At 41.2% G+C, this 17005-nt stretch overlaps 1 protein-coding gene across 1 annotated transcript in view; it reads right to left on the reverse strand.

Annotated features, from left to right (window-relative positions):
* Nucleotides 1-16710, reverse strand: part of LOC132500758 (cytochrome P450 7B1) — a 194598-nt gene extending 177888 nt beyond the window's left edge. The window contains exon 1 of the mRNA XM_060116007.1: nucleotides 16420-16710. Coding sequence (XP_059971990.1) covers nucleotides 16420-16532 — 113 coding nt within the window. The 5' untranslated portion in view covers nucleotides 16533-16710. The remainder of the gene's footprint in view (nucleotides 1-16419) is intronic.
* Nucleotides 16711-17005: the final 295 nt, after the last annotated feature.

Here is a 17005-nt window from a genome sequence, read left to right on the forward strand (position 1 = left end):
CAGACAGAAACAACACCCCTGCATGTTTCTTCCTTGTTTTTTCCTTTATTGATAATAATCAGTTCTAAGGAAGGGGGTGTATTTTAAAATAAATCTATGTATACCTTAAATACAGTTAGAAAACTGTCATTGTTCAAGTTGTTGACAAAGAATGATCAATTTTAGCTGATTAAGTAACCTAGCATTGTTCTGAATTTATTACACAGGTCATGAGATGTCCTACAAATCTGAGTCACCCTAAAATACTTAAAGGCCCTCTTACCCTACCAAAGAAACACAGTGCTTGAGACTCCAGTTATGTGTTCTTTTTTATAAGACAGTAACAATTTTTAAAGTCCAAAAACAGACATTATTTCAGCTTTTGGTTCTATTTGGCCAGAATTTCTTCTCAAATATGACTGTCTTAAAAGAGTACAAATATAGGGTTTCAAAGAGGGATTGAGTTATCTTAGTCCCACTAAAGCGGATTGAGAAAACGGACATGAATCAGTCACCTGGCTTCTAGAAGAGGAAAGACTAGCCCTTTAAAAATATTATAGTTGGGCCTCCCTGGTGGCGCAAGTGGTTGAGAGTCCGCCTGCCGATGCAGGGGATACGGGTTCGTGCCCCGGTCTGGGAGGATCCCATATGCCGCGGAGCGGCTGGGCCCGTGAGCCATGGCCGCTGAGCCTGCGCATCCGGAGCCTGCGCGTCCGGAGCCTGTGCTCCGCAACGGGGGAGGCCACAACAGTGAGAGGCCCGCATACCGCAAAAAAAAAAAAAAAAAAAAAAAAATATTATAGTTGCCTATAAAGTGGAAGGCAATTTTCATATATCTTCCAAGGCAATGTAATTAAGAACATCTGTACCTACCTACTCAACTTTATTAACTTATATTTGGGACTAAAGAAACTGCTCTATAGTAGATCTCTAGTCAACACAGGGAAAAGCACAAGAACAAATAAAATATGTAGATGTTTCAGGAATAAGACTTTTGCTTGAACATTTTTGAGATCTATGTTTGTCTCAAGGTAAGGCAACCACTGTCCAAGAAGTTAACTACAATACTGCAGAATGCAAACATAAATCATAAAATGAAGAATGGCATTGCTAAGATGCAGTCTAGCAAGACTATTCTATTATAGATCCATCCTGTAAAAATGAAGCCCAGGTAGGGCCATTTTGTAAAAAAAAAAAAAAAAAAGAAAAGAAAAAGAAAAAGAAAACTAGAAGAGCTGATTAAATACAAAAGAATAAGTATCATAATCAGTGAAGAGATGAGAAATTAAGATTGGATCTTCATCAAATAACATGAGAACTATTTACATAACTGCTACCCAGAAATTTCATGGCAATGGCGCTTCCTCTATTTTATGTGATAGTTTATCTCTCTAGTAAAAAATATATTCAATCCTTGGCTAGGAAATTAACTGCTGAAGTTTTCCCCCTATTTTTGTTTAATTAAGTAGTTGAATACAATATTCAATATGGCACAAAGGAACCTGAATCTACTTGAGATGTAAAATGAGTAAAGTCTGAATAGCACAATAAGGCATTATCGTAGACCATCGGCAGACCCTTTAGTGCTTACTGCTGGGGCTTAAACAGCCTTGAGTCACATTGTTATTATGACTTTATTCCACGGTCCCTAGGAATACTGTAGGATTTGATCTTCCATACCTTTCTTTTTTGGTTGAAACATCCCACCCAAGGAATAAGTTAGAAAAAACTGCGTAGTGGTTGTGTTATTTACAACCAAAAGACTCCATCCACCAATGGAGTGGGTTCCATCTCCAATGTCTCCCTGTACGGTAAATCTAGAGATTAAAATAAGAGGGGAAAGTTCTGTAAATACATATGGAGAATTTCAACATAGAAAGAAAACACTTATTTGAATCAATGCCTTTAGAAAAATAAAAATTTTAAAGACTTTACTTTTGGATTCCTTCCCTTAAAAAGTAAGAGCCACTTTAACTCCAAAATATGTCCTGTTTTTAGAATTGGGGTATTAAGCCATTATGCTATGGCCCACAAATGCATCAGAGTCACAAATGCTGTGGTCAGAAGTCTTTACCCTTCTTCAGTTGACTGGTGATTTCATATGTTCTAGGAATATTTTTATCTTTTGGCGTGATGCTCTATACCATATGGTATACCACACTGACAAGCAAAAAGGGTAGAACTAGTTTGAAATATATACACATATATACACACATATATTTATACATTTATATATTCACACACACATACACTGCATGCATAGTGAAAGAAGTTGCATGTATGCCTACAAAGAAGTAAGGGCAAAGTTACACATCCTGCATACAGGACTGAGATTCTTTGTCCATGTGAAAAACGTCATTAAAATCCAAAGCAAGACTGAAAGTTCACTATAGACCTGAAAGCATTCAAGAGGTATATCAGAAACACCTACATTTTGCTACATCAAGTAATATTTGAACTGTCTGTAACACTTTTTCACACAATATTTAATGCTGCTTCTCTAAGTGCAATAATAACTGCAGCAGTGCCACACACGTTGCAGAATCCATTTAGGAAAAATTGTTAAAATGGGAAACACACTCAACTGTCTTTAATTGATTCCCAGAGGGTGAAAGTATCCTTTCCCTTTGATTCCAGGTTCCTTCAACATGATTTTCCTTTTGAAAACAGTGATCTTGAATCAATTTTTACAAGTTTTCTAAAAGATTAAGGTGTGACACTCAGCCTGTTCATTAGTCTTTGTGTCAAGAGGTAGTCTTCCCTAGAAGAAAACACAGAGGAAAAGCTTCTTGACAATGATTTCTTGGATAGGACACCAAAAGCACAGGCAACAGAAGCAGAAATAAATAAGTGGGATTATGCCAAACTAAAAAGCGTCTGCACAGCAAAGGAAACAATTGATAAAATGAAAAAGTAACCTACAGAATGGGAGAAAATATCTGCAAACCATATATCTGATACAGCATTAATATTCAAAATCTATAAAGAACTCTGACAACTCAATAGCAAAAAACCAAATAACTTGATTAAAAAAGGGGGCTTCCCTGGTGGCGCAGTGGTTGAGAGTCCGCCTGCCGATGCAGGGGACACGGGTTCATGCCCTGGTCCGGGAAGATCCCACATGCCGCGGAGCGGCTGGGCCCGTGAGCCATGGCCGCTGAGCCTGCGTGTCCGGAGCCTGTGCTCTGCAACGGGAGAGGCCACAACAGTGAGAAGCCCGCGTACCACAAAAAAAAAAAAAAAAAGGGCAAAGGAACTGAATAGACATTCTACTAAAGAAGACATACAAATGTCCAACAGGTATATGAAAAGGTGCTCAACATCACTAATCACCAGAGCAATGCAAATCAAAACCAGAATGAGATATAACCTCACACCTCTATTGCATATGTATTTTTTTAAAAAGCCAAGTGTTGGCAAGGATGTGGAGAAAAGAGAAAAGGGGAACTCTTGTACTCTGCTGGTGGGGATGTAAATTGGTGCAGCCACTATAAAAAACAGTATGGAAGTTCCTCAAAAATTAAAAATAGAGCTACCATATGATCCCACAATTCCGCTTCTGGGTATATATCCCAAAAAATTGAAATAAGGACCCCAAAGAGATATCTGCACTCCCATGTTCATTAAAGCATTATTCATAATAGCCCAAGACATAGAAGCAACCTAAATGTCCATTGATGAGCAAATGGATAAAGAAAATGTGGTTTATGCTTATTACAGAATATTATTCAGCCTTAAGAAGGAAATCCTGCCATTGTGACAACATGAATCAACCTAGAAGAAATCATGCTAAGTCAAATAAGCCAGACACAGGAGGACAGATACTATGTCATATCACTCATATGAAGAATCTCAAACAGTCATAGAAGAGAGTAGAATAGTGGTTAACAGGGGATGGGGGAGAGGAAAACAGAGAGCTATTAGTCAAAGGATACAAAATTTCAGTAATACCATATGAATAAGTCCTACTGATCTATTGTACACCATCGTGCCTCTAGTTAATACTGTATGACACACTTACAAATTTGCTAAGAGGGTAGAAAAGTGTTCTTCATAACAATAATAAAGAGGGTGAGAAAACTTTTGCAGGTGATGGATATGTTTATGGCACAGGTTGTGGTGATGGTTTCATTGATGTATATTTATCTCCAAATTCATCAAATTGTACACATTAACATATACAGCTTTGTGTATGTTAAAAAAGGAAGAGAGAGAGCGACAGCCAGGGTCTGGCATGATCTGTCCTGTTCTCTACTGTATCTGAACAGAGGACAGTGTGGACACATAGTGAACCTCAAATCCTCTGCTAAGCCATTAAAGTGAGTGGGTGCAAGAGCCAGGAAATGGAATAAGGAAAAACAGGTGTTTTCTCACACTGTCCAACAAATCACTTTCATACAATCTAGTGTCAGAAGGAGACGACGGCAGGCTAGTACTGCCTGCTTTTTTCAATCTTAACATATCCTTCTTTTAAAAGTCCAAATGTACGTATTCATATCTTAGTTAAATTTCTACTAGAAATGCTTTAAAGTCGTATTAGACCTTAACACTTTCGTTTTCAGTCAAGGGTAAGGGCATATGCCAGAACATTATTGCAAGAAAACTTAAAAAGTAAAACACAAATGGTGTTAAATGGTTGGACTTGAAGTCAAGCACTGTGGATTTGAACCCCAACTGCACAGTATTCTAGTTGTATGAATTTGGGAATATTATTTAAATGAGACTTATATTTTTACCTCTGTAAAATGAGGAAAGTTATTTTGAGGGAGGATTCGATCAATTAAATCCAATAATGGCTATAAAGTACTTGCCTCGGTGTCTTGTGGGCACATAGAGGCACTCAAAAGTATTGGCCGCCAATATTACAAGTCAAAAACAGTTCTGTAGGACTTCATACTCAACACACAAAAATAGATTGAAAAGTCAACAGCATCGGAGTAGCTATTCCGGGTAACTATCCATCATCCAAAAATGTTAATCCCTTCACATCCTGCCCCCGAAGTACAGCACTGTCAAAACACAGTGTCACCACTAGACATGACCAAACAACAAGCCACCTGTCTTCTGGGATAAAGGGGTTTGGGGACCACAGTTCTAAGGGACAGTTAATACAAAGCAATGCTTTCACCAGAGCAATGCTGATTTTCAAACAGAAAACCTAGTCTCTAATATTTATCAGTAATCATCCACTATTATTAGTGTTCAGGGTACCAAAGACGAAAATGTGTGTGAATCTATGTGATTAACCAATACCAGGCTCAGCCCTTTCACAAAGGAGCTCTGATCTGTTCAACAAAGCACACTGTCCACCCACACCAGGGAGCAGAAATGTAAGCCCAGTTATACAAATCCAGAACCTAAAGCTGAAAGTTAACAATACGTATTTTTAAAGTCTGAATTTTCAGAAGCAGGAATTTCAGGAATTGACTGCACTCCAGTTGCTATGTTTTCAGTCAGGTTTATACTAAAGAATAATCATTGCACCAATATATGTTCTCCACTTGTAAATATTCATGATAGGTAAGCATTTGCTTATGAAATCTTCACTTTCTAATCAAAGTGGCAGAAAATTGATATGTATGACATTTATCATTTTTGTATACAGTTTGTATATTTTGATATCAATATCTACAATTCTAAAATATTCATATTGGAAATAGATAACAATTACTGCACCAAACCCGTTCATTCATCCTTCATTCTTATAACAAGTATTCACTGGGGACCTACTCAGGGCCAGGTATTGTGCTAGTGCTAAAACTAAAGTCAAGCTTTTATAGTTTCTTCTTCATTATTATCAACTATTTAGGATAAAGTTATGAGGAGAAATGACAATGGATTTAAATCCTGTTATGATTGTACTTTTATTAAAATTTCTATTAATTTTTGTATTAAGCAATTACAGACTTAATTAATCCTTTCCACTTTCCTACAGACAAAAAATGATCCCATCCCAAATACTTCTATGTTGAAAAAAATGCCAAAGCCATAAAATGAGCACTTCAGCTATAAAAATGCCTGATATAATAGATGTCACCTTCTCTTATTCAGCAAAGGAGCATTCTATAACTTTGTCCTTTGTCTTTCACAGAACAGTAAGCTGAAGTCGTTTCAGTGGGATTTTACTTTGGATAAAGTACAAAAATATTCTTCTCCAAGAAGGCGTTAATCTTTCCTCTGCAGCTGATGGTTCTCTCTGCTCACCTGATTTTGGGGAAATCAGTGAAGTACAGCGTCCTGTTACCACAGACCCCTTCCACTCCTCAGAGCCATCCTGGGCTTTCTCCTCCAGGCTGGGGTTAGCAGTAATCAGGGATGCACCTCAATGCCTGCAGCCCACATCGCATTTTCAAAAAGATTTTAAAGATGCACAGAGTTACATGGATACATAACAAACATTCAAACCTTACTTGTGAATTGATGGATAAGGAAGAGAGACATCAATGAATAGCTCATGGTAATCTGCGAACTTTGGGACCAAAAATTCTCCAATTATTATGTATTAGCATAGACACTGAGTATTTACAAATGTTTGCCTTCTATCCGGCTCCTCGTGGGCCACCAGCAAAGTGCTCCCAGTCCCAGTCTTTCCTGCTCTCTGAACCTTCTTGCAAGAGGCTGTATAGTTTAATGCAAAGAGCACGGGGGATCCGACTATTGTGTTAGCTTTCTATGGCCACTGTAACAAATTACCCCAAATCTGTGGCTTAGACAATACTAATTTACTATCGGATGGTTCTGTAGGCCAGTAGTCCAAAATGGCTCTCCCTAGGCTAAGATCAAGGTGTAAGCAGGGCGAGGTTTCTTTCTGGAGGCTCTAGAGGGGAATCTGTTTCCTTGTTTATCCAGCTTCGAGAGCCTGCCTGCATTCTTTGGCCTTTGCACTCCTTAATCCATCTCCAGAGCCAGCAATAGTCAGCTGACCTCCTCTCCTGCCTCCCTCTTCCAGGTTTAATGTGTGATTACATTGGGCCCACCCAATGGTTTGGTATCATCCCCCATTTTAAGGTTAGCTGATTGGCAAGCTTCATTCCACTTTGCAGAGTGACTTATTCGTAGGTTCTGGAGATTAAGTGTGAAAAACTTTAGGATTAAGGGGGCTTTATTCTGTCTACCACAGCTATAGGACCTGGAATCAAAAGCCCAGTTCTACCCCTGAGCAGCCCTGCAACGTTATGCAAACTGGTTAATTTCTTAATGTGTTTGTCTCTTCTGAAAAAATAGCTTCACAGTTATCTCATGAATCGCAGTGAAGATTAAATGAGATAATATATGCAAAACATCTAAGCCCAGAGCCTGTTATGTTCATTTCCATCTTCCCTTACCTTCCTCTCAAAAGTCAGCATCGTAGTGGGGTGGAGCTGGATTTTGGACCTAGGTCCATTTTGGCTTCACAGCCATGCACGTTGCCTTATACTACACTCCTTCTACAAGAAAGTCCTGTCGCTGGGAAACACTGAGCCATGATTCTACATACACAAATGACCTTGCATGACTAAGGGAAGCACTCCAAGATTTCACTCTGATAAAGGTAAGAGATTTATGCTGAGTTGCCATAAATTCTGAACTGCTTTCTCTGATGCAAAGAGATGATATATTTAAAGGGATAGTCAGGAGTTATCAGCAGATCATGATTCCAGCATTAAGCAATCCTCAGTGTGGACCCAATCAGCAGTTCTGAACTTCCCAAGACCCAGGGAATCGTCACTTTGAATGACACACAACTGAACAGCAAAGTATGTGTTTTTCAAAACTCACCTGTTCCACTAATTACGTAGTGGGAATACTCTCTATCTTCAGGAACTTTTTTTTAAAGTTACAAAATAAAATAGTGATGCAGCCTGAAATGTCTCAAATGGTAACAAGACCAATCCAAACTCCGCCGCTTAGTAAAGGTAAGTGTAGCACCTGCAGTAATTGATCAGTCACTTAATCAAGAGTCACAAATGTGCCTGGAGATGTCCCTATCACCTCCTATGTAAAAACATAAAAATCCACCTGTTAAATCAGCATTCTTCTGAATAGATAATGACTTTGCTTTCAGCTGCCCACATCCTTATCCTACATTTTCTTATAAGAAAAAAGGAAGAAAGAAGAAAAACATCCACTAGTGATGACAAACTAGTTCCTCTCACTTTCTAGGCAATGGTAGCAATGTGAGGGACCTGGAGCACCAGGGGTCACCTTGGGGAGTAATTAAGTGATTAGAAAGAAGAAAATTGACTTGTGTGATACCGTTATGTCAACAAACCAACATTTCAAAACAACGTGTTACCTACATAACCTTGAAGATTCATAACTCAAAAAAAATCACTGACTGAATGTTTACGTTGACTAAAATTCATCTTAAAAACATTTAAATCTTATTTCTTACCAATTACAGCATTTTGGAGGTGTGGGGGTTTGTGTGTTGGGGGAGAAGTAAGAAAGAGGGAAGGAAACTCATCCCACTTTTTCCCCCTAAACAGCATCTAAGAGAAAAGGATCTCTGGGAAGAACCAAGGAAGACTAATTGTGCAAGCCACCCGTCTTTCAAGTGACTTCACACTTTACAAAACGTGTTCACGTTTCTCATGCACTTTGCTTCTCGTATCTACCTTGTATGGTCGCTGCTAATTCCATTTTCTATTAAGGAAGATGACTGGGAGAGATTATTCACAGGTCACAGAATGTGGACCCTTTGAATCTCCGAAGGAGGGGGACTCTCTCTGATGTCATCCAGAAGATGTCATTTGTGAGGTGTCCTCTCCTGGGTTCAATTCATTTATTTATTTATTTTTTAAACAACTTTATTGGAGTATAATTGCTTTACAGTGTTGTGCTACTTTCTGCTGTATAACACAGTGAATCAGCTATATGCATACGTATATTTCCATATGCCCTCCCTCTTGCGTCTCCCTCCCACCCTCCTTATCCCACCCCTCTAGGTGGTCACAAAGCACTGAGCTGATCTCCCTGTGCCATGCAGCTGCTTCCCACTAACTATCTATTTTACATTTGGTAGTGTATACATGTCCATGCCACTCTCTCACTTCGTCCCAGCTTACCCTTACCCCTCCCCGTGTCCTCAAGTCCATTCTCTACATCTGTGTCTTTATTTCTCTCCTGCCCCTATGTTCATCAGAACCATTTTTTTTTAGATTCCGTATATATATGTTAGCATATGATATTTCTCTCCTTCTGACTTACTTCATTCTGTATGACAAACTCTAGGTCCATCCACCTCACAACAAATAACTCAATTTCGTTTCTTTTTATGGCTGAGTAATATTCCATTGTATGTATGTGACACATCTTCTTTATCCATTCATCTGTCGATGGACACTTAGGTTGCTTCCATGTCTTGGCTATTGTAAATAGAGCTTCAATGAACATTGTGGTACATGACTCTTTTTGAATTATGGTTTTCTCAAGGTATATACCCAGTAGTGGGATTGCTGGGTCATATGGTAGTTTGATTTTTAGTTTTTTAAGGAATCTCCATACTGTTCTCCATAGTGGCTGTATTAATTTACATACCCACCAACAGTGCAAGAGGGTTCCCTTTTCTCCACACCCTCTCCAGCATTTACTGTTTGTAGATTTTTGGATCATGGCCATTCTGACCAGTGTGAGGTGATACCTCACTGTAGTTTTGATTTGCATTTCTCTAATGATTAGTGATGTTGAGCATCCTTTCATGTGTTTGTTGGCAATCTGTGTATCTTCTTTGGAGAAATGTCTGTTTAGGTCTTCTTCCCATTTATGGATTGGGTTGTTTGTTTTTTTGATATTGAACTGCATGAGCTGCTTGTAAATTTTGGAGATTGATCCTTTGTCAGTTGCTTCATTTGCAAATATTTTCTCCCATTCTGACGGTTGTCTTTTTGTCTTATTTATGGTCTCCTTTGCTGTTATGCCCACCTCTTAATCCTTAATCCCTAACTTAAATATGCTACCTAACATGGCAAAAAGTACTTTGCCAATGTGACTGAATTAAGGAACTTGAGATGGGAAGCTTATCCTATATTATCTGGGTGGGTTCAATGTAGTCACTAAGGTCCTTATAAGAAAGAGGCAAGGGGGCCTCCCTGGTGGCGCAGTGGTTAAGAGTCCGCCTGCCGATGCAGGGGATACGGGTTCGTGCCCCGGTCTGGGAGGATCCCATATGCCGTGGAGCGGCTGGGCCCGTGAGCCATGGCCGCTGGGCCTGCGCATCTGGAGCCTGTGCTCCGCAACGGGAGAGGCCACAACAGTGAGAGGCCCGCATACCGCAAAAAAAAAAAAAAAAAGAAAAAAGAAAGAGGCAAGGGCTTCCCTGGTGGCGCAGTGGTTGAGAATCTGCCTGCTAATGCAGGGGACACGGATTCGAGCCCTGGTCTGGGAGGATCCCACATGCCACACCTGTGCTCCACAACAAGAGAGGCCATGATAGTGAGAGGCCTGCGCACCGCGATGAAGAGTGGCCCCTGCTTGCCACAACTAGAGAAAGTCCTCGCAGAGAAACAAAGACCCAACACAGCAATAATAAATAAAATAAATTAATAAAATAATAAACTCCTACCCCTAACATCTTCTTTAAAAAAAAAAAAGAAAGAGGCAAGAGTGTCAGAGTCTGAAACAGAGATTGGAGTTCTGATGACCTCAAGAAGCTGGAAGAGGCAAGGAAATGGATTCTCTCCTGGACCCACCAAAAGGAATGCAACCCTACCAACACCTTAACTAAAGCCAGTAAGGCCCATTTCAGACTTCTCATATCCCAAGCTGTAAGATTAAAAAATGTGTGCTATTGTCCTTTCCCCATACTTTCTGTAAACACTTTCCCCTATCTATTATAAACTTTTAATTCTGTTTTAAGTGTGCTCTTCAGGAAACATAATAGTTAGTGCCAATTTTTATTTCATTTATTTAAAATAATTTAACTATTTTATATTTATTTTCTACTGTTTTGGTAGGGCTGATTTTTGTCCTTTTTACAGGGGACAGGGAGGTAGGGAAAGAATAGTAGAGACGTGTTTGTCTTCAACCCTGCCTTGCTACAGACTCTGTTTTTTTGTTTGTTTTTTGTTTGTTTGTTTGTTTGCGGTACACGGACCTCTCACTGTTGTGGCCTCCCCCATTGTGGAGCACAGGCTCCGGACATTCAGGCTCAGCGGCCATGGCTCATGGGCCTAGCCGCTCCACGGCATGTGGGATCGTCACGGACCGGGGCATGAACCCGTGTCCCCTGCATCAGCAGGCGGACTCTCAACCACTGCGCCACCAGGGAAGCCCCCAGACTGTTTTTATATGATGTTGTCTTCTAAAATAAATTGGAAAGTATGTACCTGTATTTAAGTCTATTATTAGTAAACAGTGATTTTTTAAAAAACATGTATCTAATTATTGGACAAAAACATATCTCATATTTTATATATATATATATATATATATATATATATATATATATATATATATCATATCTTTCTGGAAATTAACTGGGTTTCCTAGCACCACCCAAATCTTATCTTCTAAGTTAGAATTCTATTACTACACTGACCCAGAATGCTGGTTCTTCTAAAAAGAAAAAAATGATTAAAAACATTTTACAAGAATTTATCAAAGTTTTATTTTTTAAAGAAGATGTTGGGGGTAGGAGTTTTTATTAATTAATTTATTTATTTTTGCTGTGTTGTGTCTTCATTTCTGTGTGAGGGCTTTCTCTAGTTGTGGCAAGCGGGGGCCACTCTTCATCGCGGTGCGCGGGCCTCTCACTATCGCGGCCTCTTGTTGCGGAGCACAGGCTCCAGACGCGCAGGCTCAGTAGTCGTGGCTCACAGGCCTACTTGCTCCGCGGCATGTGGGATCCTCCCAGACCAGGGCTCGAACCCATGTCCCCTGCATTAGCAGGCAGATTCTCAACCACTGCGCCACCAGGGAAGCCCCAAAGTTTTATTTTAAATGTATCATTTTTGTATTATGAAAGAAATATGTATGTATTATGACAATTTTAAAATATAAGCATAAAAAAGGAAATAATAATCATATCACAAAAAAGGTATCACCTAGATATAATCACAGTTAGAAGTCTGGGTTTGGGTTCCAGTAATGGTGAGGTAGCTTGAAATAACCTAACATTTTCACAGATAGCAAAAGACAAAACAAACAAACAAAAAATGATTTAAATGCAGTAAAGAACAAGCAAAAGAAGGCAGATACTGAAGGGGAGTCAACCCTTAAAGAACAGACCCATAATGAATTAAGTCCAGGGTAGACAGCATTTCCTCTGACCCGTCTGCAAGGGGGAGAGACAGCCGGAACTCAAGCAAAAAGCTACAATATTACTGACTGAGGTGTCAGAGTTTGGGATACTGAAGTGGCTGGGAATCAAGAAGAGAAACCTAGAAAAACATGCATATAGACACCCTTCAAATTGTTGGCCAAACCTGGAAGTGTGAATCTGTGGAGGAGACTTCAAAGAGCCCCGTGGAAAGCATCAGCTGCAATATTCAAAGAACTGAGCAGAGATTTCCGCTGCTGCCCACTGCTGGGGAGACAAGAGTTTAGGGTTTGAATCCCATCAAAGAAAAGAAGCTTGGTAAATATCTTGAGCTTTCCGTAGACTCATCTTTATAAAGGATAAAACTAAGCTTCCCCCAAGTTCAAGAGAATCGGCCAGAAATACATCTGCACACTAAAACAAAACTCAACACTCTTCAGGGGAAGACAATAAAATTCAGAATCTAGAAAGATAGGGTTTATAAACCAACAGACTGGCCACATCAGACACAGGTGAAGATAGCGAGCAACTGGAACTCTCATATAGTCTGTACTGGTGGAAGTGTTACAGAAGTACAATTACATTGGAAAAATGGCATTTTCCAAAGTGGGTGTGAGTGTAAGTCTTTACCCTATGATCCATCAACCTTCTCATAGGTTTCAGGATTTTAACCCAAGAAGGAACTAAATATATGTCCACAAAGAGTCTTGTAAAAGAATGTCTACATATGCTTTATTTGTAATGGTCCCAGACTGGAAATAACTAAAAGTCCATTAAAAGGACAATAGATGACCAAATTGTAGTAAACACATATACACACACATACATAATAAATGTAGTGTATATATATATATATATATGTATGTATGTATATATATATAGTACATATATACATGTATATACCACAGTTTATATATAGAGAGAACATAAACTACTCTGCAATGAAACAGAATCAATGAATTACTGATATATGCAACAACATGGGTGAATCTCAAAATCATTTTATTGACAGAAGAAAGCCATACACAAAAGAAGATACTGCATAATCCCATTTATAAGAAGTTCAAGAACAGGCAAAACTAAATCAGAGCTCAGGGGTGGGGACTAACTAGAAAGAGACGTGAGAAAATATTCTATTTCTTGACTGGGGTGACAGTTACACGGGTGTCTACATGTAAGAAAACTAATCGAACGGTACATTTAAAATCTACACATTTCATTGTATGCAAATTTGCCCCCCCCCCAAATGTCTGTGGTATATCCTTGCAGCCTTTTATATATATTTTTTTTTTTTTTTTTTTTTTTTTTGCTGTACGCGGGCCTCTCACTGCTGTGGCCTCTCCCGTTGCGGAGCACAGGCTCCGGACACACAGGCTCCGCGGCCATGGCTCGCGGGCCCAGCCGCTCCGCGGCATGTGGGATCTTCCGGGATCGGGGCACGAACCCGTGTCCCCTGCATCGGCAGGCGGACTCTCAACCACTGCGCCACCAGGGAAGCCCCAGCCTTTTATATTTTTAAGAAAGATAAACACAACCACTGACATCGAGGTGCCTGCTTGGCACTCCTAGTGCGGACAAAAAGTGTTGCCTGCCATTCTAGTAAACAAAACGCTGCCTAGCCACCAGCCACTGTAGCCACCCCTGACCGTGTGGGGCACTCTGGGGGGAATTCAGGATGGAGAAAAACAGGACGCTGGCCCCAGATAGTGAAGATACATATGTAAGAAATCATTTCAATGAGCCTGGACTCTTGCACCTTCCCATAGGTAGAAAAGCACTAAAATCGTTAACTTGAAATGTCTGTTTTTTTGTGATCAGCAGTAATCTTTTGATGTTCAACTATATGATTTTTTTTTTTCAGCAAAAACGCCTATATATCCTGGTGCCTCCCTTGACTCTTCGGAACAGTTCCTCAGAGCTATCTGAGAGGCTGTCTCCTGGGCTATATAGTCTTCAGTAAGGTTCCGGGATACAACATAACTCACAACTTTTAGGTTGTGTATTTCTCTTCAGTCGACAGTAGCTACCACACTTCGCTCTTCTGATGAACAGAAACAATTGCACAAACATTAAGCCATTCTTAATAACAAACATTTAAGTGATCAAAGAAAGCCACTCTGTGACTATTATAAAGTCAAAAACGAGATGATCCATAATCATGTCTAAATACTAACAAAAATCATGAATACTAAGTCAATAAAATGACCAAATATCCCCCAAACCTTACTAATTCTAGAGTCTGTTGCTTATTTACTAATTGCTGATTCAGCCTCAATGCATTCCTCTCACCTCATAGAGGAGATTAAGGTCTCCAGTCATAGACCAGCCCCAGCTTTCTGAGAGTATCTTACCAACAGAGCAAAACCTTGCTTCCTTGAACCTTCCCCCAAATCACATAACACAAACCCAAATACCACAAATAGGTCCTTTCTACACTCTTTTACCCAGAATGAATGGCGTTTGTTCTTTCTAGCTGCCATAAGCAATAACTCAACTTGTTCCACTACAGGTGTGTTCCTAGCAGTCTCTGGCTGGAGGTCATTGATACCATGTATACACGAACGGGGTTTTTTAATTTTTTTCACTTAATATATCTTGAATATGGCTTTCTATGTCTTCACATAGTCTACATTATAGTTTTTTATGGCTACATAACTTTCTGCTACTCGGATATGCTAGAATTTCTTTAACTAAACCAGTATTTTTCAGAAATCTAGTTTTTTTTCTAATGTTTCACTATTATAAGAAGCCCTGATGAGCACTGAGCTGGTGAAATCTTTAAGGACCTTCACGATTATTTCACCAGGAGCAATTCCTTTAAATAAAATTACTGGAATTACTGGCTCAAGAGATATGAAACATAATACTACATTGCACTCTTGTCTGAATATAAAATCTTAGCTACTGTAGGACAGACGGCGCTTCAATCCACTTCAAACAGGCTACCATGCCCATTAACTCTCAGCTTCACTCTTACCAATTCTGCGTCTTGTCAACTCTGAGGGTCCTTTGTCCTCAACACACTAGACTTCTCAGCAGCATCTGACACAGATAACTCCCGCTACTTGTTTAAATATGTCCCTACCGAGCTTCTGGGACACCACGTTCTCTTGGTTTTCTTCCCATGGCACTGGCCCCTCCTTCTCAGTCTCCTTTGGTGGTCTTTCTTCTTCTGCCAGACTCTTCAACAAGGAGAGTGGCCCGGGCCCCCTACTTCTCCATCAAACTTTTTCACAAGGTGACCAATCTATACCCATGATTTTATGTTCCATTTTCATATCTGTGACTTTCATAATTAAATATCCTCCCCAGACCTCGCCACTGAGCACCAGAAACACAGACTTCACTATTTATCTAACACGTCCCTCCAAACCTGCCCCATCTCAGGGAATGACACCACACTCCACCGAGATGATCAGACAAAAACAGAAAACAAGGGAGGAAAAAAAAAAAAAAAAGCTATGAAGAAGAACCTGATAGTATGAAAAGTGACCCGGTTAGAAAAGACAAATAGAGTGATTTCAAAGTGAGTGCTTTTATGTTGAACGTCTCTTGTTTCTCCTTCCACATTTCAAATCAGATAATGAAGTGACACACTTCTGGGTTTTGGTGCTACTATGTTGTTTTTTCTGTTCTAATGAAAATAACGGAGTAAATGTATAAAATACACATTACAAGTTCATTAAATCCTCACAAAAAGTCCATGAGGTGCCATTAGTTCGTTTTTCCAGATGCGGACCAGTGGTAAACTGAGGCACTGACAGGCACCCAGAGGTATTGCTCATACCATACACTGGCATTTTCCTAAAACATTTCACTTTTAATGGAATGAACAGAAAGAAAATTCCCCTCCTGAAATACTCTATGAACGCTAGGCCATAAAGCATCAACTCACTGTAACAAGGCACCAAAGTGCGTCTGGAAGCCATGCGTGATGCATAATGTATAACGCAAACCTAGGGCAGACTACAACCGAGCCCGGCGCAGCAAGTCGAATTCGGTCCCCACGCTTGCATACGTGTACGTGTGCCTGGGAAAGAGGCAGACGAAGCCTTTGTCTTTACACACGACCCCCAGAGACGCCGGCGCCCGCAGTCATGGAAGGGGCTCCCCGGACCATCTGGGTCGCGCGCGGTCGCGGGGCCCTGGACGCATGCGTGACCCGGGCGCGAGGCTGCTCGGCCGGGCAGCGGGGCGCTTACCTGGTGCGCCGGGCGCTCAGACACAGTACCAGCAGCAGCAGGGCCGCGGCGAGGACCAGGCCCGGGGGGGTGAGAGGCCGCGGCAGCCACAGCTCCGGCGAGAAGCTGCCCATGCCCGCGGCCACGTCTTCCGCCGTCCGGTTCGCGCGCGGCCGCGGGGGGCGGCCCGGGATGTCTCTCCGAGCTGCGCGGCCGGCGAGTCTGCAGCCGGCAGAAGGTCCCGGGAGGCTGGCCTGGCGCGGCAACGCCTGAAATGTCACCGAGGGCCCCCGGGGCCAAGTCTTAAAGTTCCCGGACTCCCCTCCCCCGGCCCACCCCTCCCCCCCCCACCCATGCGCACCGCCCCGCTTGGCCACCGCCTCCCGCCCGGCCGCCTCAGGAAAACTGCGCGCCGCCCGCCCCCGGGGCAGGAAGAAGGGCTAGAGAAGAGGGGGAAAGGGGCTAGGATTTCCCGAGCTCGAGCCGCTGAAGGCCTGAGGGAAGGGGATTTCAGTTCTGAGTTGGAAATGAGTCTTTCGGGTCCGTCATCCCCTCTCCCGCGCCCCGCGACCGCGCTGGCCCTCGAAGAGGGTTGGGACTCTGCCCG

Source organism: Mesoplodon densirostris, chromosome 13 (genome assembly GCF_025265405.1).
Source record: "Mesoplodon densirostris isolate mMesDen1 chromosome 13, mMesDen1 primary haplotype, whole genome shotgun sequence".
NCBI lineage: Eukaryota > Metazoa > Chordata > Mammalia > Artiodactyla > Ziphiidae > Mesoplodon > Mesoplodon densirostris.